The sequence below is a fragment of the Bos javanicus genome, chromosome 4 (genome assembly GCF_032452875.1).
Source record: "Bos javanicus breed banteng chromosome 4, ARS-OSU_banteng_1.0, whole genome shotgun sequence".
NCBI lineage: Eukaryota > Metazoa > Chordata > Mammalia > Artiodactyla > Bovidae > Bos > Bos javanicus.
This window is the reverse complement of record NC_083871.1, coordinates 49795785-49820939: the sequence shown is the minus strand read 5'-3', so window position 1 is coordinate 49820939 and position 25155 is coordinate 49795785. Positions and strand designations below refer to the sequence as shown.

General features: G+C 38.1%; 1 protein-coding gene across 2 annotated transcripts in view; it reads left to right on the top strand.

Moving 5' to 3' along the window:
• The window catches only part of NRCAM (neuronal cell adhesion molecule), a 319780-nt gene extending 294905 nt beyond the window's left edge, over window positions 1-24875 (top strand). Inside the window, exons 29-32 of one of the 2 annotated variants that reach the window (XM_061414005.1) lie at window positions 262-414; window positions 6961-7092; window positions 8062-8140; window positions 18802-24875. In XM_061414005.1, the coding sequence (XP_061269989.1) occupies window positions 262-414; window positions 6961-7092; window positions 8062-8140; window positions 18802-19039 (602 nt within the window). In that variant the 3' untranslated portion in view covers window positions 19040-24875. The remainder of the gene's footprint in view (window positions 1-261; window positions 415-6960; window positions 7093-8061; window positions 8141-18801) is intronic. The other variant, XM_061414004.1, reaches the window with a different exon arrangement.
• Window positions 24876-25155: the final 280 nt, after the last annotated feature.

Below are 25155 nucleotides of genomic sequence, written 5' to 3'. Positions count from 1 at the left end.
AAAGATTTAATCCAGTGGGTATATATGCAGTTAAAATGTCATCTGATATCCAGTTGATTTTTCTTTGAGGACGTTGTCATGTAGCTGTTCATTTTCATTGATTTATTTGACACAACTCAACTTATATCACCTAAAATGATAAACTGAAGCACCTTACATTTTGTCTTTTGCCTATAACGTGTATTTTCCTTTCTCAAAGCACTAAATGACTTCCGTTCCCTTAAAACATTCCAATGTGTTGTTTTTGCAAAATTTCCATAGGCAAAGAAGAATGGAGGAGAGAAATTGTAAATGGTTCTCGGAGCTTCTTTGGGTTAAAGGGTCTAATGCCAGGAACAGCATACAAAGTTCGAGTTGGTGCTGAGGGGGACTCTGGTTTTGTGAGTTCAGAGGATGTGTTTGAGACAGGCCCAGGTGAGGTGCACACCACACCAGTTCTGGCTCCCAGTCAGAAGTGAAGCCACCCAGTGCTCCAGTTGGAGATGGGAGGCTGATGGAGCCGTATTGTGGGTAGGGCTGAGAATGTCTGTGGGGCCCAGTTGGGTGGCGAGTTGGGTTTTTAATTGTCTTTGGCCCTTTATATCAAATTAATTACAGAATTGAGGAAATCACCTTCTAATCACATTTTTGCCAAAACCATTACAAAACCAGAGGTAAATATGATTCTTAACCTACATGATTTAGGTGACTCAATTTTTCACATCATTTATATGTCTCAACTTTCCCTCAGAGTTAGAACAGAATTTTTGAAATGCTTTAGAGCTGAAACAGCTCATTGATAAAGTCACAATTTTTAATGTCAAAATGGACTGTAATCCATCCGAACTCTGCAGTTTGTGTGACAACTGATTTGAAGAATATTAAACTGCTGTAGAACAAAAAATTATTATATTCGTGTACTTCATTATCATACCATATTTGACTGCTTGTATATATTTTAGTTAGGTGAATATTATCAAAATACACAAGAACATTAAAGTCTCTAAAATAAAGAAAAATGTTCTTGTAAGATGTAAAAATATCCATATTTCCTCATAAGATGGAAAATAATCCCCATTTGCTTCAATTTAAAGGGTTGTGTGGTATGTGTTCATTTTATGATTCATAAAATCATGTTATATTCACTCATTTCATGCATTCTTGGGGAAATGTGGCATTTCCTGTAGAACCCATAGGAAAATATGTATTTTTTTGTGTGTCTTTCCTTACCCAAGCCTCATGATTTTTAAACTCATTTCTTCTAATTTAGAAAAGAACATGAGTGGTTTGAAAAAAAGAAAAACTATAGGTAATATTTAAGAACATATTAAATAAATGTAGTATTAAAATACCTTATGAAAATATTCATATGCTAAAATCATAATGCTTAAGGAAAAATATTTTTCTGTTATTCTCTTCTTTGTACTTTCATATCCATAAGTGTACAGAGTTCTAGGAAAATTCCGTATTAAAAGAGGAATTGCCATTCACAGCCAGCAGGACAAGGTGTTTTTTATTACTGAGAACTTTTAATTTCAAAATACTAAAAGCTCAATTATCTAATCTGTCCATATAGAGTTAGGAGGCTAATAATAGTAACAGCCCTAGTATTAGCATTCATTCAGTGCTAATCTCAACTAGGTGAATGGTTTTCTTGGCTTTTCTCATTCAGTCCTTACAACAATCTTGTGAAGGAGACTGTTATTACCCACTTCCACCCCATGTCAACAACCAGTAATGAGAGGTGAAGGGCCTGCCCTATCACCCAGCTAGAGTGCAGGAGAGCTCATATTTTCAACACCAAGAATAAGCTCTCTCTACACGCACGTGCTGCGATTCATGGGGTCACAAAGAGTCGGACACGACTGAGCGACTGAACTGAACTGAACTGACAAACACCCACCATTCAAGGCCACAGAGGCCCACATCCCAAGGGGAACAGGTTGTCTGCAAAGTGACCACTTCAGGAACTTCCCTGGCAGTCCAGTGGTTAAGAATTTTGCCTTCCAGTGCAGGGGGCACTGGTTTGATCCCTGGTCAAGGAACTAAGATCCCACACGGCCAACAAATAAGCAAAAACAACAGCAGCAAAAATGACCATTCTGTTCAGCTCTTGGAACGTCTTTCCATCTATTCTGGACCCTTCATGGTCCCAGTGTACTCCTACTTTGCAGATCTAGCTAGAATTAGATTCCATCCACAAAATCAAGTTACGGCATTTTCTAGGACAGAGAGCAAACAAAACCCATTAGAAAACAGTTTGTCTTTGATGTGGTTATACCTACAATAATAGCAGCAGCTGGCAAGTAAGTTTCAAGATGAGCACTCAGGGGTGGGCCATTCTTGTGTGTCAGCAATGGAGAATAGGATAAGGCCACAACCAGCTATTGTCACCTTTGACATGTAAATGTAACTGTTAAGAGAATCAGTTCAGTTCAGTTCAGTCACTCAGTCCTGTCCCACTCTGCATGGCAACCCCGTGGACTGCAGCACACCAGGCCTCCCTGTTAAGGGGATAAACATCCATTAAACCGCAGTGACCTTACTTAACATGTTAGCTCTAGGATGCCAGATGCTGTTAATCCAGCTTGCTGGTCCTCCTAGTTTCTCTGTCTATCCTGTAGGGCTGTGGGATGAACTGTAGAGTTCATGATCTGCTACTCTTGATTCTCACTCCTCCAGCTAGATTTCAAGGTGCGAATGCTAGTGCCTGGCACGGAAACATAGCACCCTGGCTGAATTCTTAATTCTTCATATGAATGAGTTGCTTCTCTCTCTGAGTTCTGTTCATTTTAGAAGCCTAGACTCAACTTTCACCTGTGCTTGTTTCGTGACTCTTCTTAGCGTGACACCGTCTCTTTCTTTGATACTGGTTTTTTAAGATCTATTTCTTTGATTATTTGTCTGATATGAACCGTTTTTATTAAGTCTTTATTGATTTTTGTTACCATATTACTTCGTTTTATGTTTTGGTTTTTTGGCCATAAGGCATGTGGGATCTTAGCTCCCCCACCAGGGATCGAACCTGAACTCTCCTGCATTGGAAAGTGAAGTATTAATCACTGGACCACTAGCGAAGTCCCTAAGGTCTATTTCATAATTTCCTCCTATGGCACACACTGAAAAACAAGGCTAGAGATGATATCCTGCTGTTGTGCTTCTTACCTGCATGTTTGTTAAGACTCCTACCTCTTTTTTTTGCTTTCTCACCTTTTTCCCCCAATCACTGAGTCTCTTCTCTTCTTTCACAAAAGATTTAAAACAGATTGAAATTTACTGGGCCCAACAGTTTGGTTTTTTTTTCCCCCAGTGGGTTCTGGTTTTTTGTTTGTTTGTTTGTTTGGTCAACTGCCTCCAAACTTTGACCAAAGTAATTTTTTTTCCCTTTTTAAACATTTCTAACTATTTTAACTCTTAAGCAGGTCACTTTTATACATAATGGATTCTTCAAAAATAGCCATTTATCTCACTCTTTTTCTTTCATGTTTTAAAAAAAAATTTTTTAATTTTATTTTATATTGGAGTATAGTTGAATTAACAATATTGTTTTAGTTTCAGATGTACAACAAAGTGATTCAGTTGTACATATACATGTATCTATTCTTTTTCCAGTTAGGTTATTACAGAATGTTGAGCAGAGTTCCCTGGGCTATACAGTAGGTCCTTATTGGTTATTTGTTTTAAATATAGTAGTGTATATATGTGAATTCCAAACTCCCAATCTATCCCTCCTCCCATCTTTCCCCTTTGGTATCCATACGTTTGTTTCCTAAGTCTGTGAGTCTGTTGTCTTCCATGCTTATTTTATGATCCTAAGTACTCAAGGACATTTTCCTCAAAGACCTGCTCCCAAAGAACACAGGTTAAACATGAGACAACAAGCAAGGTGATAGAGAAGACTGTTGTTAAGACTAACTTCTAGGAAACAAAGTCAATTTCATGTATCTGGTTTCTTTTCTGTTTTCATATTCTTTAGGTCTATTTGTTTAATGTATTGCTATATGGTTTATTCAACTAATACATGAATAGATTTTTACTGTAAATTTTTTGAATAAAAGGACAATCCTTTTGCTCTCCTATAATCCTTAACTTTATTCAAGAAGAAAAAACCTTCCATTGTTATATTTGTGTGTGCGAAGAGAGAATGGACAGTGGTTTCCATGACTTGGATTTGTAGTAATATGTGCATTTTAGAGACAACAATGATTAGAGAAGACTGTTGTTAAGATCTTCTAGGAAACAAAGTCATTCATGTATCTGGTTTCTTTTCTGTTTTCATATTCTTTAGGTCTATTTGTTTAATGTATTGCTATATGGTTTATTCAACTAATACATGAATAGATTTTTACTGTAAATTTTTTGAATAAAAGGACAATCCTCTGTTGCTCTCCTACCCAATCCTACTAACTCTTATTCAAGAAGAAAAAAACCTCACAGCCTTCATTGTGTATATGTGTGTGTGCGAGAGAGAGAGATGCACAGTGGTGGCCATGACTTGGATTTGTAGTAATATGTGCATTTTAGTTAAGATGATTTTGGAATGTCCTGTAACATTTAAAGTCTCTTATAGTCATTCTGGACTTCATATTCCTTTTCATGTGGATGGGAAATCAGTAGAAGCTCTTTTCACTTACATAATTTTTATTTTATGTCAACTTCTGGTACACTTGAATGTGTGTGTGAGCATACACACATATGCACCTCTTAACATCCTGTATCTGCCCAGTCTTAAATAAATGGGGCAGAGAGACATACTTTTTTTCTTTAGACACAGGGGCAAAACACAAAGTCAACTTGGAGGTTCCTTTATCAGCTGTCAAGAAACATTTCCACTTTGTGCATAGCTGCGTAGCCACAAACCACCAATTGGCAGTTCAGTTTTGACAGTCAGTATCTTCCTAAGACAATGTCTGTGCTGATACTTCAGTATCTTCTTGCATTTTGCCCTCATCAGTTGCACATAATTAGATGAAAAATGTAAATGTAGATAGTATTTATTACAGGACTGTAAAGCATTAAGCATATTACAAACAAAGACTCTGTAACTTCAAGCAAAGGCTCCATAGACTTACATCAGTTAATTTTTGGTTCAGCTTTGAAGAAAATGTACTCAATCGGAGACCATGTGTAAACTGACAGAACTATGTTGCCAGAGTATGTGTAATGATAGACTTTTAAAATATTTAAAAGATGCAAGTCCCTACAGCGTTTTATTCTTTGTAAAGACTTCTGCAGAGTTAATGCCCGGACACCAGTGCATTATAGCAGTAGCAAGCAATGGCTGGTACCATATTCTTTGGAATCCACAGTCTTGGGTGAAGCTCTGACTCTCAGACAAGGTCTTTACCCTTCCGAGCCTGAGTTTATTCCTCATGCCTGCCTCAGAGGATTTTTGTGAAGACTGAATGAGATTTTGCCCTCAGTCCAGTGCCTAGTAGAGTAAGTTTCAAAATGTCAGTTCTCGTTATCATCATCCTCATCTTCACCCTCCCCGTGGTGGTTATGGTATGTGTATGGAAGGGGAGCCCTGCCCACACTCCTGCTTCAGTTGTATCTAGTGATGATACAACTCAAAAGCCCTCCACCCAGTGAGGCCCAAGAGGCTACTGGGACCGGCTACCTGCAATTTGATTCATATTCCAAAGAATGTATTTCACTTCTCATTTTATTTCTTCAACACACATCCACATAATTTTTCACATTCCTCTTCACACTTGGTTTTAAGCATTTCATTTTTCTCCCTATCCTTTGAGTGGAGAAAAACGGCAATAAGGTGCTGTTTTTGCAATATACAGTAGCCTGGGATACTTGTCACCATGCTTCTTTCTGCATCCAGCAATCACATTCACCTAACCCAACCATGTTAATGGATTCAGAAGAAATCCAGTCAAATTAAAAGAATGATATACAGGCATTCTTACCAATAAAAAGAAAACCCTTTACCTTGATTAAGGTAAAAAGAGGGGGAAAAAATCAAGGTTTTAAAAAATTTTATACCAGTGTCTTGAAACAAATTCTCAAGGGCTTTTCTGATTAGCCATTGATGCTGCACTTTGTCCCATTTGATTGACACTTTTGAACAGTACTGGAAATGCTAATTATTCTGTGTTTTTCTTAGGAGATTTGCATACTGTGATTGGTTGAATAAAGGGCTTCACATTATTTGACTCAGAGTAGATGAAAACTTAATCTGTATACATGTGATTGAGTATTATTCTCTTTAAACCGGCCACTTACTCCAGTAATACCACTGATAAAGATAGACCTAATAGTTTTTGGATTGGATCCTGAGTGATATTGAATATTACATGTTGATCCTTTTATGGTAAATAAGATTTTTCAGAAATTTCCCTAGAGCCTTCAGAACTCTGGCAAATGAGATGAAAAATAAATCTAAGAAATATTTTGTGTACAAATCAAGATGTTATATAAAGTAATAAGGTTGGTTATCTTATGTGGACAGGTTTCATGTGTGAAAAGTTTTCTTTTTAACAGTTTCTAAAACATTTGGGGGAAATGGCAACATTATTGTAATGGTATTTTAGCCTCTGAAAGTGGTTCCTTTGAAAGAAAAATACTCCATTAGATGTATACATTCTGTTCTGTTTAAAATGATCTTCTATTCTCATCATCGTAAATACAACTTATCCTGTAAACAATAAATGTTTTAATTGGTTTGGGACTATGTTTCTGTTGAAAATATATAGTGAAAATAACTGAATGCAATGCTCAGCAGGGTTTGTTAGCATTGAATGTGTTAGCAGTCAGATTTCTCTATTTGAATTTTCTTAATTGTTGAAGATTTTTCACCAGTTGAATATTTATGTAACCCCTGATTGGTAGTTGGCAGATTCCAATGTGGGGCCACATGTAAAATATAGAAAAGCTCATGTACATGGCAGTTTTTTGCTGCAAGAAGCTACAACACTTCTCACCTCCTCCTTAACCCATTGGCACTGACACCATTGACTTGTTTTCCAGCGATGGCAAGCCGGCAAGTGGATATAGCAACTCAGGGCTGGTTCATTGGTCTAATGTGTGCTGTCGCTCTCCTGATCTTAATTTTGCTGATTGTTTGCTTCATCAGAAGAAACAAAGGTGGTAAATATCCAGGTAAGAAACAGAGATTGAAATTGTCCTCTAATGCTGTATGATAATCCGTGAAACTAAAAAGAGATCAAGAGAGTCATCACGGAGACTACAATAAGTGTATCTTCCCAGAGCCATACATTCGGACTTTCTGTTCAGACACTTGCTGATCCCTTTGTATGTAATAGAAGCCTAAAAATTGCCAAGGATCAAAAGACAATTTTGGAGGAGCAAATGAATCTGTCCTCTGAAGATATTAGTGACTCTGCTTCCTTAGGCTTCACAGGAGTCACAGGTACTGAAATAGCATCTAAAACCAACAAGCAGTAGCAGAAGGAAAACGTGAAGTTTTCTAAAGGAGGTAATGCATGAACTGGATCCTGATATGATGTGTAATAGTGCTTTCCCTATACGGTTAATGTTTTTTTCAATTTAATAGATCCAGTGAATTTCTATTTTCTTTTTACCTGGCCATTTCCCTTTCAGTGACAGGGGGGAAAATCTACAAAAGAATAGATTTCCAAAGCAACTTGTACCCATGAATATAGTTAACAGATAGATTGGTAAAATAGGGGGAAATCTTAGAATCTTAAGACTTATTCTTCTATCAAGTGAGTAAGAAACTTGTGCCAAAATGCTTTCATGAGGTTAACTTTATCTGTTAACAAAATATTCTAGGTTATTCTAACCTGTTCTGTTTTTCTAGGTTACCTCCAAGAGACTAATACATCAAAATATATGCATAGGGAGTTCCCTAGTGGCCTAGTGGTTAAGATTCTGGGCTTTCACTACCGTGGCTTACATTCGATCCCTGACTGGGGAGGTGGGGCCAATAAATAAATGGATGGCCACATGATACATCTGGTTGAGTATCATCTATGGCATATAGAATAATTTCCCCACTGCTATATGTCTCATAGAGTGTGCTCTTAAAGACTTTGAATAAGGAAACACAGGATCAGTAGATAATAATGTTTTTTGGTAATTTTTTAGTTAAAGAAAAGGAAGATGCCCACGCAGATCCTGAAATCCAGCCTATGAAGGAAGATGATGGCACTTTTGGAGAATACAGGTGAGCCCCCTGCTTCTTAGTCGCCCTTCATTCTCCCTGCCCTGCGCAGAGACCATACTCAGTCATGCCTAGAATGGGATTCAGCCAGGAACATGCTCTGCCTGGAATTGCTTATTTATCTCAAAAATTAGTTAAGAAACACTTCCGGGTATAAATGTTTACACATCCCTCACAGTTAAAGTAATCTCACTTTTGGTTAGGACTTGGCACTTTCACTGCCAGGACCTGGGTTTTATCCCTGGTCAGGGAACCATGTTCTCACCAGCTGCATGGCATAGACCAAAAAAAAAAAAAATCCTACTTTTTCATTATAAATTGCCTTTGTATTAATAGGTTTGGAGATGGAGCGTCTCCCACTCTGGCCTATTTTCCAGAAACCCTTGCTATAATTGATCAACATAGAAAAGCTCAAGTGTTACAATAAGAGTTAAAACAATAGTACTCTACAAACCTGCATTATAAAGCAAACTATCCCTGTCATCCTCCAAGCAGTGCTTTTGTAAAACTGATGTTACTCTTTTCATCCTGGATTAGAAGGGTTTTTTTTTTTTTTTTTACCAAAACAGGTTCCTGTACACCTTCCTATTAATCATAAAATGATGGCTAGGAGGGCGTCCCTGGTAACTCAGCTGGTAAAGAATCCTCCTGGAATGCAGGAGACCCCGGTTTGATTCCTGGGTTGGGAAGATTCCCTGGAGAAGGGATAGGCTACCCACTCCAGTATTCATGGGCTTCTCTGGTGACTCAGATGGTACAGAATCTGCCTGCAATGTGGGAGACCTGGGTTTGATCCCTGGGTTGGAACGATCCCCTGGAGAAGGGAATGGCTGCCCAAACCAGTATTCTTGCCTGGAGAATTCCATGGACAGAGAAGCCTGGCAGGCTACAGTCCATGGGGTCACAAAGAGTCGGACACAACTGAGCAACTTTGACTTCACTTCACTTCAATGACCACTTCAATGGTGATTTTAGAAGCTCTTAATTATTAAGAAATATCACAGCCCTGGAGGCAGTGTGTTAATTCACAGGGTTTTGGTAAATAAAATGTTCTTAGCTTGGCTCCATCATTAAGGACAAATGTAATGTAACCTATGTGCTAAATAGTTTTTTTAAAAAACAAAAAGATTTCTTTAAACAAAGATTTTCTTGCCTAGGGGTATAGGTATTTAAGAGAGATAAATTATTGTTTTAGATATGTTTAAAAGCAGAAACAAAAGATATATTTATTCAGTTAAAACATTGGGATTTTGGTATTCCAAAAAGAATGTATCTATTAATCAAAAATGCTTTTACACCTTGTTCTTTCTTTCTGTAAGCCTCTTGATTATATAATCTTTTAAATATGCACGGGGCCAGTATTGAGGTTCTCTCTTGCCAGAAGAAAAGGCTTTTAGGTAAAATAAAATGTGTCACTATTTGTGACTGCCAGATGATATTTATAAATAAGATATGTGTATTCATTTTTGCTTATCTCTAGAGCTCATTTTTGGTATGACCATGTCAACATCACGAGGGGCAAAATAAAGCCAAGGGTAAGAAATATGAGAACTGACTGAGAAAAACTATGTTTTGTTTTTTTTTTTTTTACAAAGTTGGATTCACACCAGTCTCCACACAGATATAAGTGCTTTGCCTGTGTGTCTCAGCACCTCATCTTTCATCGTAATCTCCTTTCCAGAAGAGGTGACTATGATTTTTAAAACTTCAGAATTCTGCATCTTAGGATACAGAAAAACGTCTAGTGAGGGTTGTCTTGATGTCAGATGTTGACTACAAGGCTGAAAGGGTATGAAAACCTCATTCAGCATCCCCACTGGTCCATCCACAAAGTAATATTAATGCATTAAAGCAACCTGCAAAGGGTCGCAGCCAAGGGCAGCCAGGCCTTAACACTGAATGAGTTGAAATCTTTGCTGATTTCATTCACTCTCCTGCATATTTCTCCTGTAAAGTAAGAGAGTCCAGAATTACTAAACAACTTGTTATTTTTAGTGTTCCTATGACCTAGAATTCTACCCAAGATATGTGTTGCTGCTGCTACTGCTAAGTCGCTTCAGTCATGTCCAACTCTGTGTGACCCCATAGACGGCAGCCTACCAGACTCCCCCGTCCCTGGGATTCTCTAGGCAAGAACACTGGAGTGGGTTGCCATTTCCTTCTCCAATGCATGAAAGCGAAAAGTGAAAGTGAAATCACTCAGTCATGTCTGACTCTTAGCAACCCCATGGACTGCAGCCTACCAGGCTCCTCCGTCCATGGGATTTTCCAGGCAAGAGTACTGGAGGGGGGTGCCATTGCCTTCTCCACCACTGTTTATTGTAATAAAGCCAAATTTCTGATATAGTCTGAAAAAGTTATGTATCTGCACAAACCAAAAACAAACTATTGCTCTCCATATATTCTTCACATGGTAATGGATTTCTGTTCTACATTATCATGCCCAAATGAATCTGGCAACATACTGCTCACTCTGTGCATCTCAAATGTCAGCTTTCTCTTATAGTTATGTGAAACCATGATCGATTGTAGTAAGGCTTTCTCAGAGTCCCTCTTCTGCCTACTCCATTAAAACATGATTGAAATCTAGGTTGAATGTGAACTCATCTGGAATCAAGAGACTTAGTTTTGCTGTCAACTTAGCCCTTACCTTTGATTTCTTTAGATATGGCATTTAATCCAAGTGTCAGTTTGTTCCATCTCTAAAATAACAGAGTTGTTCAAGTATGAGAGAATCTCTGAAGGTTTCTAGTTCTTTGATTTCTGTGCTCCTTTATAAACCATCTACCAATGAGTTTTAATGTGATTTGGGGTTTCAGAGCAGAACATAGTGAGTATTTAGTTACTGGCCTCATTATCACTGTGTTTATATTTCTTTGGTCATGTTTCTTTGTCTTGGTGTTAATTCATATGTGGTATGTTTGTGAAGCATTTTCAAATAGCTGTTTTTAGCTAATGCCTTGAGTTTCTCAGAAGACAAAGACTTTCCCTTGGGTTTATTAAAAACAAACTCATTGGTTCATGTGTGAAGAAAAAAACCTTGAAATTCTATAGATCTGCGAATTGCCAAAGGAGATAAGGTTTTGACAGGTGTCTTAAACCTGAAACACAACTCAGTGATTTTTTTTCATTGAAGCTGAAAGTTCATAAGGACAATCCCACAAGTGAAATCACTTCCCAAAACACCCAGCCACCCTTTGCTACCGATGTGGCTTTGTCTTATAACTTCCTGGCATGACCTGAGAATTTTTTTCCTTTGGTTTCTTTTCTACTAGGAGAAACTAAAAAACCTTTCATTCCTTAGATGTCACATGAATGAAAATGGATTCAACTGTTTATTATAGAATTTTAAATAATACACTTAAATGTCACAAGAGTGAAAATTACAAGTCCCTTGTCTACTTTGCACCTTCTAGAAGTTTTTGAGCTCTGTATTATTTATTGATTCTTATTCTTTTTCATTCTGAAAATAAATTAATATTCTATCACACACAGACACACACAAAATCAGGACTATTGCCTAAATGTTAATGAATTCTGTTGATGGTTTGCTTATTCTCATGCTTGAGGATGAAGCCATTTCTATGTGATTGGCTCTGAGCCAGGGAGTATTTCATAGTGCAAAAAGGATGGAACTTCAATGGCCAAATTTGATGGGGTTTTTTTTTTTTTTGCATATGCTGTAACCTTGTACTCTCACTCCAACACTCACCCCCAAACAGTCACCCTCTGGTGGAAGCCTGCAGCTTTCTTTGTTTGTTTCTTTAATTATACAGATAGTAGGATCTGCATCCTTACTAACATATAGAAAAATCAGAGAAACAATGCAACCAACTGTGTAAGTGTTTTTTTGTTCTTTAGATCCATCCCTTTAAAAACCAGAATGAACATAGGTCATAAGCCATGTGACCATGGTATTTGATGGAGGCTCTTGGCAGGGAAGTCTTGTCATGTCAACATGACCCTGTTGCACACATGCTAACCCATGTTCGTGAGGCACAGATGATGTGCACATATATTGCATTTGATATATACTTTAGATTTATTCTGCTCAGAGACGTAAACTGATCATGAGCAGTATAAACAGTGACAGACTTTTAGAGGGAGTGTTTGGTTTGTGAACGTCAAAAATTATTGCAGTGTGATTTGACCATGGTAGGGTGGTGACCACAGGAGAATCAGACCTAGTGATCACAGATGTATTCATCATTGCTGCATTTTTACTTTGCAGGCATTCAATGGATACTTTCTGTGTGCACAGCTATTTTTAAAAAGTGAACTCTCTAAAATTGATTCTTTAGGGTAAGAGAAGGAAAGAATTGGTTCCAGTGCTTTGTCTGACATCATAAAATTGATGAAGAAAAAAAATGAAAAAAAAAGTTAAAGTTGGAATTTTAAAGAATTTCTAAAATGCACACTCTTTTATTGTTATTTTACAATGAATTCATTCAGCCAGTATTTATTGAGTGCCTACTGTATTCTAAGCTGTGGAGATTTTTAAAACCAATAGACTCTTATCTCACTAGTTAATGGTCGAGGGAGGGATGCAGGGAAGTAAAAGGACAATCTGGGCATAGTGTAAAGAGTGCACTGGAAGGGAAGGGATACAGCCAAGGTGCCAAGGGAGCAGGGACAGGAAGCCAAAGCCAAGTTCATGGCCTTGAAGGAGGTGGCACAAGAAGTTGTCCCAGAGGGAGTAATGCAGGAGCTGAGTTTTAAAGGTTCCATTCCATTGCACAACTTATAAAGATAATCATTATCCATGACTGATATGATTATATGTATCAAAAACATATTTTGTGGCTATATGTACTATTTTAGGATGATTTTATTACTTTTTGGGGAACTTGTTCATCTTTGCCATTCCAGGCTAAGAATTAACATCTGATACCTCCTGTCCTTAAAAAATTCTCATAAAAACATGGATGGATTTTTTTAAGCTTTAAATACCACATAGCTAAATAAGGATATGATTTTTCAATGATCTTCTGTAGCTTCTAAATTCCTCTTGTTTGGGAAACTACCCTTTCATACTGAAACTTGACCAAGCAGCTTCCCTTGGCACAATGTCAAAAGCAGTTGACTTACTCTGTCATTAGAGAATTCATCTTTGAGTTGAAAAGAGGCAGGCATTCATTCAGAGCTTCATCACAGACTTGTCACCACCCATCTCATCTGGAAAGTTCTAAGTGTATGTGTTATACAAGGTATTTCATAGGAAAAAGTCTCTCTGAGGCAGGGAGTCTGGAGTGGAGCCAAGAGGTGTGATGGCAGGTGGATGGGCACTCTCATTTGTTAGGTACTGTTCACAAGCCAGGCGCTGTGCTGGTGCCTCATAAATAGTTTTCTCATTTAACCAGATTCTAATTCCTGAAGTAGGACATTATATCACATGTCTTTAAAAGATCTTGAGCTGCCTCTGAACAGCTTTTCCTGGAAAGACTCTGTGAGTAGAATATCCCGTTTCCTTACTTCATGTCTTTTGAGCACAGCCCATGTTGCTATAGATTCTCGCCCACTACAGCAGCCCACTCCAGTATTCTTGCCTGGAGATTCCCATGGATGGAGGAGCTAGTCCATGGGGTCACAAAGAGTCAGTCACGACTGAGCGACTAAGCACACACGTGTGGCCTTTAAACTGCAAAGGATGTTTCTGGGGAGCCCCTTACTGGCTGGCCATTATTCATAACTGATGCGATTATGTGTGTAAAAATCCAAATAAATCTGTAGGAAGATATTAGAGTTCATAAGAGAGTTCAGTAATGCTACCTAAAAAAAAATAATGTAAAAGTCAATTATATTTCTTGCTACCAGGAAATAGTTGGAAAATAGGAGTTTAAAAGTTGTCCCAGTTATGATAGCATGATTCATGTTGATATATGTCAGAAACCAACATAACATTGTAAAGCAATTATCCTCCAATTAAAAATAAATAAATTTTTTTAATGAAAAAAAATGTTGCTACAAAAAAAAATTGTCCAATGTGTGTGTGTGTTAGCAACTCAGTCCTGTCTGACTCTTTGTGACCCCATGGACTGTAGCCTGCCAGGCTCCTCTGTCCGTAGAATTCTCCAGGTAAGAGTACTGCAGTGAGTAGCCATTCCCTTCTCCAGGGAATCTTCCCAACCCAGAGATCAAACCAGAGTCTTCTGCATTGCAGGTGGATTCTTTACCATCTGAGCCAGCAGTGAAGCCCAGATTTTCCAATAGGATAATGTCAAAAATTTTTTGATGTAGGAATAAAACCAACAAAAAGATCTTCCTGTATTTCCATTTCAGGGTCTGATATTCTATTCCACTCAGAAGTTTGTCTATCTCTGCACCAAAACTAAACTGTCTTAATATAGTAGCTTGGGGTGAGTCTTGATAGCTAGTGGGTCAAGTCCTCCAACTTTGTGATTCTTCCTCAAGAAATTTTAAATATTCTTGACTCTTTTCATGTTCTTATATATCTTAGAATCAGCTTGCCAAGATCCATATAAAAGCCTGCTGTGTTTTTACTGGAAATAAACTGAATCTAAAAAGCAACGTAAAGAAAGTTAACACAGTTACCAGAGGTCTTCCTATTCATGGTTATGATATATCTCTCCATTTATTTACCTCTTATTCAATAGCTTTGAATGCAGGTTTCATTTTCTTCATGGGACTCTTACACATATTTTTATTGGATTTGTTCTTATCTACTTTATATTTTTGTGGTATCCTAAATGGAATTATTTTTAAATTTTCATTTTCCAATTGTTTGTAAGTACTTAGATCAAACTTACTTTTATGCTAATATGATACTAAGCAATGTTACTAAGCTCTCTTTTTATTCTAATGTTTGCCTATAGGTTCTTTCCAATTTTTTATGTATGTAATCATACTATTTATGAATAATGATGGTTCTCTTCTTCTTAATATATATGACTTCTATTTCTTTTTCTCATCATGTCACTTAGTATTTTCCAATTCAGTTTTTATTAGAATTGTTATTTCTGATGTTAAACAAGAAACTTTCAACATTCACCATCAAGGATGACATTAACTCAGGGTTTCTTATAGAGACATTTAAGAAAGACACTTCTGTCCCTAGTATATTAAAGTTTATTGTGAATGAAACTTTTTTCCTAAATCTTTTCTTCAGATTTTACCTTTATGGTAAAGTTTTACCATAAAACTTTTTTTTCTAAATCTACTGGGATAATCATAAATTTTTTTCTTTTGCAAAAATGGTGAATTACATGAATTGGTGTTTTTTTTTATTTTTTTGTTTTTTATTGTTCTTTTTATTAAATTTAACTTTACAATATTGTATTGGTTTTGCCATATATCAAAATGAATCTGCCACAGGTATACATGTGTTCCCCATCCTGAACCCTCCTCCCTCCTCCCTCCCCATACCATCCCTCTGGGTCATCCCAGTGCACCAGCCCCAAGCATCCAGTATCATGCATCGAACCTGGACTGGTGACTCATTTCATATATGATATTATACATATTTCAATGCCATTCTCCCAAATCATCCCACCCTCTCCCTCTCCCACAGAGTCCAAAAGACTGTTCTATACATCATGTTTTAATACTACAATAAGCTTGCATTCTTGGGATAAACCCAACCTGGTCATGCTATATTCTCTTTTTAGCCAATTGCTAAATTCTATTTGCTCATGATTTCTTTGAGATTTTTCTCATCTGTGTTCCTAAGTGAAATTAGCCTGTAATGTTACTTTTACTTTCTCAAATTGTTCTTGTTGGTTTTAGATATCAGTGTTATATAGTGTTATACTATCTCACAAAATGAATGGTTCCTCTGACATGTCAAATTTGAACATGTCCAAAACCGGACCACCAGTCTTCTAGCCCAAACATGCTGCATTCCAGAGTAAGGGTAATTCCATCCTTCATGCTACTCAAACCAGAAATGTTGGTGTTGTCTTTTTCTCTGTTTCTTCCATATCTAACCCATCAGGAAGTCCTATTGGTGCAGTCTTCAGAATACGTCTGTAATACCACTTTGTACCAGCCCAGTGTTCCACTCTGTCCCGAGTCACAGTCCTCTCACTCTTGAATTATCACAGTAATCTCCCTGGCCCCCTGGAGCAGGAGTCGGCTAACTTTCTGTAAAAGGTCCAACGATAAGTATTTTAGACTTAACAAGTTGCATGGTTCCTGTTGCAACTCTACAATTCTGTTGTAGTACTGAAGCAGCTATAAACAATACGTAATAAATGAGCACAGCCCAATTTTGGTGTAGTTCACCAACCCCTCCCTCTACGGTAGGCTATTTGCAATACTGATGACAGTAATCCTTTAAAAATGTAAATCATATCAGGTCACTCATCCATTGAATTCCCTCCATTGACTTCCTGTCTCAGTGAGACAGATCCTTACATGACCTGATCTATCACCTCTTTAATCTCAGTCTCTCTCTTCCCTCTCTTCCCCTCTCCCCCTCTCCCACCCCAAGCTGCTTTTCCATTCCTAGAACAGGCTTGCCCTCCTACAGGGCATCTGAACTATTTACCCGTCATAATGGCTCTCCCTCCAGCTGTCTACCTGACTAACTCAACTCTTTTTAAGTCTTTGATCAGATATCACTTCTTAACAAGGCCGTCTCTGGAAATCCTACTTGAATGTCAACTTTCCATCCCCTCCCCTGACACCCTCCATTCTCTTTACTCACCTCTGTATTTTCCATAGAACTAATCACCTTCTGACACACTCTGTGACTAATTTTTGAAATATGTTGATTGTCTGTATTTTCCCCTTCAAAAAGTAAACTTAGTGAAGGTTTTAGTCTGTTTTGTTTATTGCTATATCTCCAGTGACTCAAACCTGTCGTAGAGTAGGCACTAAATGAACATTTATTAGATGTATGGTGGGTGGGTGGATAGATAGATGGGTGAATGGATGAATCAAAGAAATGTCATAGACTAGAATTTCCTGGAGTGTACACCTTGGAACATTAGTTCTCTAAAGCAGAATAATATTAATAGTTGGGATCAAGGTAACAAAATTCTGCTCATCATTAAATTCTTCAGTGGAATTTTCTCACCAAGTTATGGGCAATAACTCACAGGAAGTATTCAAGCACAGCTTAGAAGCTAATGATTAAATTCCAAAAATGTGCAAGTCATTCTTGTACCAGGTTGGAGACTGGCTGCTATGTCCCCTGACATTTCCCAGACACAGGCCATTACAAAATTCTGTGATTCCTCCCTGGTTATTTACTAACAACAGTGATAATATCATTTATTCAGTTTGTGACAAGCACTTGTGTGTTGCTAACACAGATAATTTTCAATAGCATATATCAATGTCATGTAAAGCCAATACTATTTTCCAGTCTTGAAATTTTCTTCTTGGCGAAAAACTGGAGACCCTAGTAGGAATTATTGGCCAGAATATCCATATACCATGAAATATTTGTATCTTGGCTAGAAAGAAGTTATTTTTCAAAGGAAAGGGAATAGTAAAGTCCTAGCACAAGTTGCTAGGTGAAATATTACAGCTCAGGGGCCTCTCTTTTACATGAAATCTTTCAAATTTTTTTAAACTAATGTTTATGTTTCCCATTTTTGTTCTTTGAAAGAATACAAAATATGTCATTGCTTTTTTTTCCTTTTTATTTTTAAACCAAATATTACCTGTTAAGGACTAGGTCAGCGTGCATACCTAGTTATATGACCATTTGAGTGAATGCTCTTAAATATAGTAATTACTCTTCTACTTCCAGATGTTATACTTAGGGGTTTAACAGAGACATAAGCAGATATATAGAGAGTCCTACACATGTGTATTAAGTTGCACTCCTCAGATTACCATCTGATATGGATCAGCTGCATAACACACTGGGGAGAAGGGAATAGTAGGGTAAAGAAGAGGGCAGGAGATACTGGCTTTTACATTTGGGCATCACTCACACTTGTCAGAATATATTAACACACTACTAATAGTACAGATGTAATGCCCTGAAGTTAAATTATGTTTCTTTCCAAATTAATAAATCTTTACCCATTAACTAATCAAAAATAATACTGTATGCAATCAGTATAAGGATTTTGCTTTTTTTCTTAGGCTATTTTCATTTGTTTCTTCTGCATCCCTTTAATGGAATGTGTAGGTCTCTTGAAAGGTAAGGTTCAAGTTTACAAGTCTGGCCTGCACTCAATAACACAATGATTTGAGATGCAGGATTTTGCTTCTTGCTCAGAAAAACAAAAATCCATATTTCACACTTAACCAAAATCATTCTCCATTCATATCCAAAGAATCAGAGATATTATGCAGTTTAACGTACTAACTTCTCTACCATAAACTTTTACACCCTTTTGAATTCTAGTAAAATAGTGATGATTTTCAACTTTTTTCAATTATTCTTTTGGTAATGCTTGTGACAATTTCTGAGTTGCTTCCAAATCAGGGGCCAGAATCTGTCATTGATATTGACATCACCCTGTGAAGCCATCCACCTGTCGAAGACTTCATGATTAAACCATTTCTGCACTCTACTTTCATTCCAACCACATTCCGGTCATTGAAGGCCACCTGGCGATTAGATTGGGCTAGAGAAGCTCAGGGCGCCAAATGCTTCCTCATAATTTGCATGCCTGATCTTTGAGAACCAAGCATTTTACCTAAGGGCCCATCTCGACGAACATGTTTTATCTTTCTTTTTCCAGTGATGCGGAAGACCACAAGCCTTTAAAAAAAGGCAGTCGAACACCTTCAGACAGGACTGTGAAAAAGGAAGATAGCGATGATAGCCTAGTTGACTATGGAGAGGGAGTGAATGGCCAGTTCAATGAGGACGGCTCCTTTATCGGACAGTACAGTGGTAAGAAAGAGAAAGAACCAGCTGAAGGAAACGAAAGCTCAGAGGCACCATCTCCTGTCAACGCCATGAATTCATTTGTCTGATTTGTGAGCTCTTTGCCAGTATCCAACTTTTCTCAAATGTTTATCTTAATAAGCACTTGTCTGTCCACCTTCTCATACTATGAACATAGAGGCAGAAAGTCTATGTGCTGCTGGGTGTTCATATGATGAGAACTGTCAAAGCAAGAACGTAACTCAGTCAAATGATATCTTAATGTGAACTGCAGTGCAAAGTGCATACTTTTTCATTCAACATAGGTCATCTTGATTTCCTAAGAACTGATAAAAAAAAAAAATGATACAACGTCATCAACAGATCACCTTCTACCCACTTTGGGATACAGTTCAATAGGTTGCATGAAAAATGCTACACCTTTAAAGGATATACCTGTGTATGCTAATCAAACATGGGTTGATACTTTGTTTGATACTCTCCTCCACTGAACCCCTAAGTAGGAATTCCGTTTTCATTGTCAAGAGTGTTACTGTAGTATTCTCTAGAACTTCAATGTCTTTGTGGACATTGTCGTGAAATTGGTGACTCTATGTCTAGCTGTCGTTAGTCTTTTTGGGAGACTGTAAGGAACCATATGTACAATATATACTTGCTAAATGAGTTAATTATGACAGGTACATTTGCTGATGCTTACTGAGACTCTCTTACCTGCTCTTTGCTCCTCTTACTCCATTGACCTCTTAATCATCAAGGTATTATATTGGTACAGTGTTCTACTTTTTACATCCTCTCTCCATTCTGGTCTGTGATTTTTAGGCATAAACGATGTGTATCGCAATGCATTTTGGCACTTGTGCCAGACCAAGAGAATCTCAAACAGATCACTCCAATTAAATTTCCAAAATTATTCCAGAAAGCACAGGGCAAGACATATGCAGTGCCTTCAGATGATAAGCATTCCACAACATACTGCCTTCTATATCATTTGGTACAGTCAACTCCTAGATTATTGTCATTGTCTAAAAGTCACTTGGAAAAGGCAGAGTTCATGAAGATGGCAATGTTGGGGTATAAAAAGGAACTGTGACAGTAAAATGAAGACAATTTATTTTAAGGAGCATTTTCCCCCATATGTCTAAAAAGAAAAGTTTTATCACCAACTGGAGCATATGATGATTTTATGGTCTCTTATGGTTTCTATTAAAACAAGTCACATTCAGTAAGAAAGATGGGAACTTGGTAGAAAATTTTTTTTAAGTTATTTCAAAAAAAAAGCACATAAAGCAAAGCAACAGGAATATATTTTTCTCTAAGTCATTACCTATGTGGCAGCTTTTGAAACTCTGCAGCATTAAACAGTGTGTATGCAAATTACATGGATGCCTTGCAGAATCTAAGAAAACTGATAAGTGCTAACAAGGCCAACAGTCAAAGGGATTACATCTGTGGTTTTGAAAATAAGCATATATATTCTACCAGCTTCATAAATAATATCTATCAAATGGTTTCCTTCCACATATGAAATTCTATAACAACCTATGGTTGAAGGAATGCTCAGTTTCATTTGCCAATAAATTGGTTTCTCATAACTTGCATCAAGTTTAATTTTAAGTAAAGCTTTTTATATGTAGATATTTTGTTGAATTTGTACATACGCTTAGAGTGTAGATGCTATATGCTTAGGGGTGTTACATACAAATAAACATGCCAACAATGTTTATGTTGTACTGTATAAAATGTTAGCTAATTAATACAGTGTGTGGGATTGGAAAGCATTTACTTAAATGCCTTCTGGGGTTTTATTTTCTCTTTTTGCTGTGAAACTGAAAGAGTGAACTATTTTCCATACAGACAGCAGGTTTCTAGAAGAAATTTTCAGAGCTTTGCCGAAGCACAGTTTGAAGTAATCCCAGGTAAAGATGGCTCTACATAGTTTAATGTCTCTAGTCTTCACTTTTCACAGATCAGCCTTTCTTGTGGAAATCCAGAAAGACCAGACAGGCTTGCCTTGGCATCAGAGAGCACAGAGATAAGTTACTTCAAATTTACCAATGTATGGGGGTGGGGTAGGGGAGACAAGAACAGTATAGTTTTTCCTCTTCCACAATGGCAGATGCTAAATTTATCTGTGCATGAAGGGGTTATTTCTGTACTAGTGCAACAGAGTTTGTATTAAAAGTTAAATGTGGTTTTAAAAGTCCTTCTGTCTCTTGTAATATATCATGTTCCTAGTGGAATATGAATGTCCGAGTAATGGTATATTTAACAGTACAGGCAGATGTGACTGGATTTCCATCAAAAAAGTAACTGTTAAAAAGTCATGATCTCTTTGTGATTCTTCTTCAAACCTAGAGTTCCTAATGTTTTGTTTTATTTTATTTATTGGCTGCATCACATTGCTTGAAGGACCTTAGTTCCCTGACCAGGGATGAAACCTTGGCCCCCGGCAGTGGAAACTCGGAGTCCTAACCACTGGACAAACAGGGAATTCCCCCTAATGTGTTTTTTTCCCCCCTAATGTTTTAAAATATAATACAGAGTTTGATTTTTGCTTTTAAAAGGCAGAGAAAAAGTTAAATGAAAAGCTAAACAATATGAAAAAGAGCTAATAAAAGAGGGGCATATCAAACATTGTAATGCAAAGCAGGAATAGATATTAACCAGCCTTTGGAGAAACAGTCTGAGAAGTTAGATGCTGCTTCCTTTCCTGAAGCCCGATCACCACGAGCTGTTCCCTGTTGTCATCCTTTCTTCTACCTGCCTGGACATCCGCCATCTCCAGCTATGGCAACTGGATTGCTTAACTTTTCCTGTTTGATGAAACAGCTTGAGTGTGAACAAGTAGCACTGACGGATGTGTCATCCACCCCCTTCTCAGCAGCCCAGTTCTTCTTGAGTCTCATAACTGTCCAGCTCTGCAAATAGCCAAGACCTGGCTTGTTCCTCCATTTGCCCTTGGTCCCAGCTTTCTACCCGTAAGACCTTGTGCTGGCACAGAGCTCCCCCTCCCTACACAGTTACTTGATACCAATGTGATACATGCGTCAACTGAATGATGCTAATAGACCCTATGTAGACCTTAGTCCTTCTACCATGGAGAGCATTCACTTTTGAGCAGCAAGTCAGGGTCTCCAGTCTATACCATGGGCCAGATTCAGTCGACGTCCTCGGACCAGATCATCAGTCACAGGTCAGTTTAGCAACACAGCCTGGCCAGCTGTAAGCCTGACCACAAAAAGCACTGGTTTGCTGATGCCTTCTTGTTCAGATGGTTTATAATGGCCCTGCTTTACTTTTTTGTCCTCTCTCTTTTTTTTTTTTTTTGTAAATTTAAATTTTATTGAAGACCTAAGATGTGAAAATTTAAAAAAAAATGTAATTGGTATTTCTGTAATTTAAAGTATAATGATTAATTTTACTTTTGTAATTTAAGTAATTTCAGCAAGCCTTTTTTTAATTGTTCAGTTCTTTAAGATCTATGTTTATAAATTGACTTCACAAGTTGGAGAAGACATTAGATAATTGATATAACCCTGTGTAACCTGGTTTACTTTTAATGTCTGATAAAATAATTGGAAATAGCTTGTGGAGGCAAAGGAAAGAAATGTGAAGAACTGAGACTTCTCACCCCAACTAAGCATCTCTCTCCTGCTCATGAGATTTTTCTACAAATTGCCACCAGAGGGCTCCCGTACCTTATTCAATGGAAAACAGAACAAAAAACTGGGAAAACAAAGCCTCTGGAGAAATAGTGCCAAGGACCTTTGATAATCAGACTGGATCTGATCGTGCAGAAAATGATTGCCTGCTGAAACTGGAAGAAGCGGAGTTGGCAGCTTTCTCTGAGGAGTTCACAACCTCCAGGGCGTGCATCTGTGTCACCATGAGCCTCATCAGTATCTGCTTCCTTGTATGGTGGCCGGGTGGCTGGTGGCCCATCAGCAGAGCGAAAGGAGGAGGAGTCAGCCTCCTGGCTCCCTCCAGACAACCTCACCTGCAAGCTGGTGGTTGTGAAGGAGGGGCAGGATCCTAAAATGGTCCCTCCCCTTTCTCCCCATCATGCCATCTTGTCTGCCACAAGTGGTTTGATATTCTGTGGCTGGTTAACACAGTAAGCACAGTTTAAGCAGAGACAGCTTTTCTTGTTCACTTTAGAAAAAGCAGGAGAGGGAAAGAATACTCCCAGGGTATTTATATTAAAGAAGCAAACTGAGGTATAAATGCTGCAAGGGGAAGGCACGGGGTCCATGAGAGCAAGTGATGGAGGAGACTGAGCTGTGCAGCGTGGTCAGGAGGCTTCCCTGAGAAGCTGGGAGCTGGGGGACAGTGGGACCCAGGAGGAGAAGGCAGGATAAAGCCACTGCCCAGGAGGGGCCCTGCGTCAGGAGCAGATGCCCAGGCCAGAGCATACTGGGCCCTGAGCACCAAAGGGTAGGTTTTTGAATTTAGTCAAGGTGCAGTGGAAAGTGAGGAGTAATTAAAAAGGTTAAAGAAAAGGGTTATATGACCAGATCTGTTTGTGAATGAGGTGGAATTCTTAGGATTTAGTGTCGAGAATGGGCTGGAAAGGAGCCAGGAAGGTTGATAAGAAGCCACTTGGAAGCTTCGCAGTTGTTTAGATAAGAGATGATAGAGGTTGAATCCAGATCATATCACTGGAGATGGATAGAAGTGGGTGGATTCTAAAGATATTTAGGAAGGAAGTTAATGGGAGTGATAGATCAGATATGGGAGGATGATGGAAAGGGAGAGATCCAAGATGGTGCTTAGATTCCTGACTTGTCTAACCAGACGGTATATTCCTTTTTATTTCTATAGCCTTCAAACCTCTCCAGTCTCACTCAGTGTGTTCTGGAGACACTGTCTTGCTTCAGCTGTAGCTATTGAGCTATTATCTCAGAGAGTGACTCAACAAACTGTTTTTTTATCAACATACTTTGTGCCTGTCTTTGTGCGCTTGAGTAGGAGCAGACTCAGCCTGCACGCTGGACTCACTTGGGGAGCACTGAAAGTCCTCATGCCTGCCCACTCACTCCACTGTGTCTCTGTTCTAATTGTCTGAGACATAGCCTGGCATCAGAATTTTTCAAAGCTCCCCAGATGATTCTAATGTACAGACAAGACCGAAACCGGCCTCAAGAAACATGTTTCTACACTCTTGTATGTGCATTTAAAGTATTTAATGAACAGTGTTTTGAATACATTTCTTCGTACAGGTTGATCTCAAATTATCTTGTATTTGTCCCAGTAAAAAACAACGATAACATATCTAGGGAAAATGGACTCTGCATCATTGGTGGGATTATAAAATGGTACTTTGAAAAACAGTTTGGCCGTTTCTTAAAATGTTAAATATAAATTTACCTTATGACCCAGACATTCCACTCCTGGTATGTACTGAAAAAGAAATGGAAAAATATGTCTATGCAAAGACTTGTATACAGATATTCAAAGGAGCATTCATCATAATAGCCAAACAACAACCCAGATGTCCGGGAACTAAGGAATGCGTAAAGACAATGTGGTCTATCCATGCGATTAAACAATGAATCCATACAATTAAATAAGACACTATTTAGTAGTGTTTTTAAAGTACTAATACCTACTGCAACATAGAGGACCAAGGGTAGCATTATGTTAAATTAAAAAGCCAGACACAAAAGACCACATACTGCATGATTCCATTTATTTGAAATGTCCAAAAAAGCAAGTCTATAAAGACAAAATAGGTTGTCTGGGAATGGGAACAGGGATGACTGTAAATTGGCCGGAGGGATTTTTCTAGAGTGATGTAAATGTTCTAAATCTAGACCAGTGCTGACAATGGCACAACTGATAAATTTACTAAAAATCACTGAATTGTATACCTAAGTGAATCTGTGGAATGTAAGTTATACCTCAATAAAGCTGTAAGACAAACCATCCTAAGCTTATGTGTGTCTGAGAGTGATCAGGGCTGTGTGTAAATGAGCCTTGTGATGAGTACAGCACCACAGGATGGGTCACTCCCCCTCCCCGTCCTCCTGATTTTTTCAGGAGACCCCACAAGATCAGTGGTTCTCCAAGTACGGTCCCTGGAACAACAGCATCAGCAGTCCTGGAGAGCAGTGCAAATTCTGGACCCACCCCAGATCTACTGAATCAGTTCTGGGAGTGGAGACCAGCATCTGTGTTTTCACAGCACTCTAGGTGATTCTGGTAC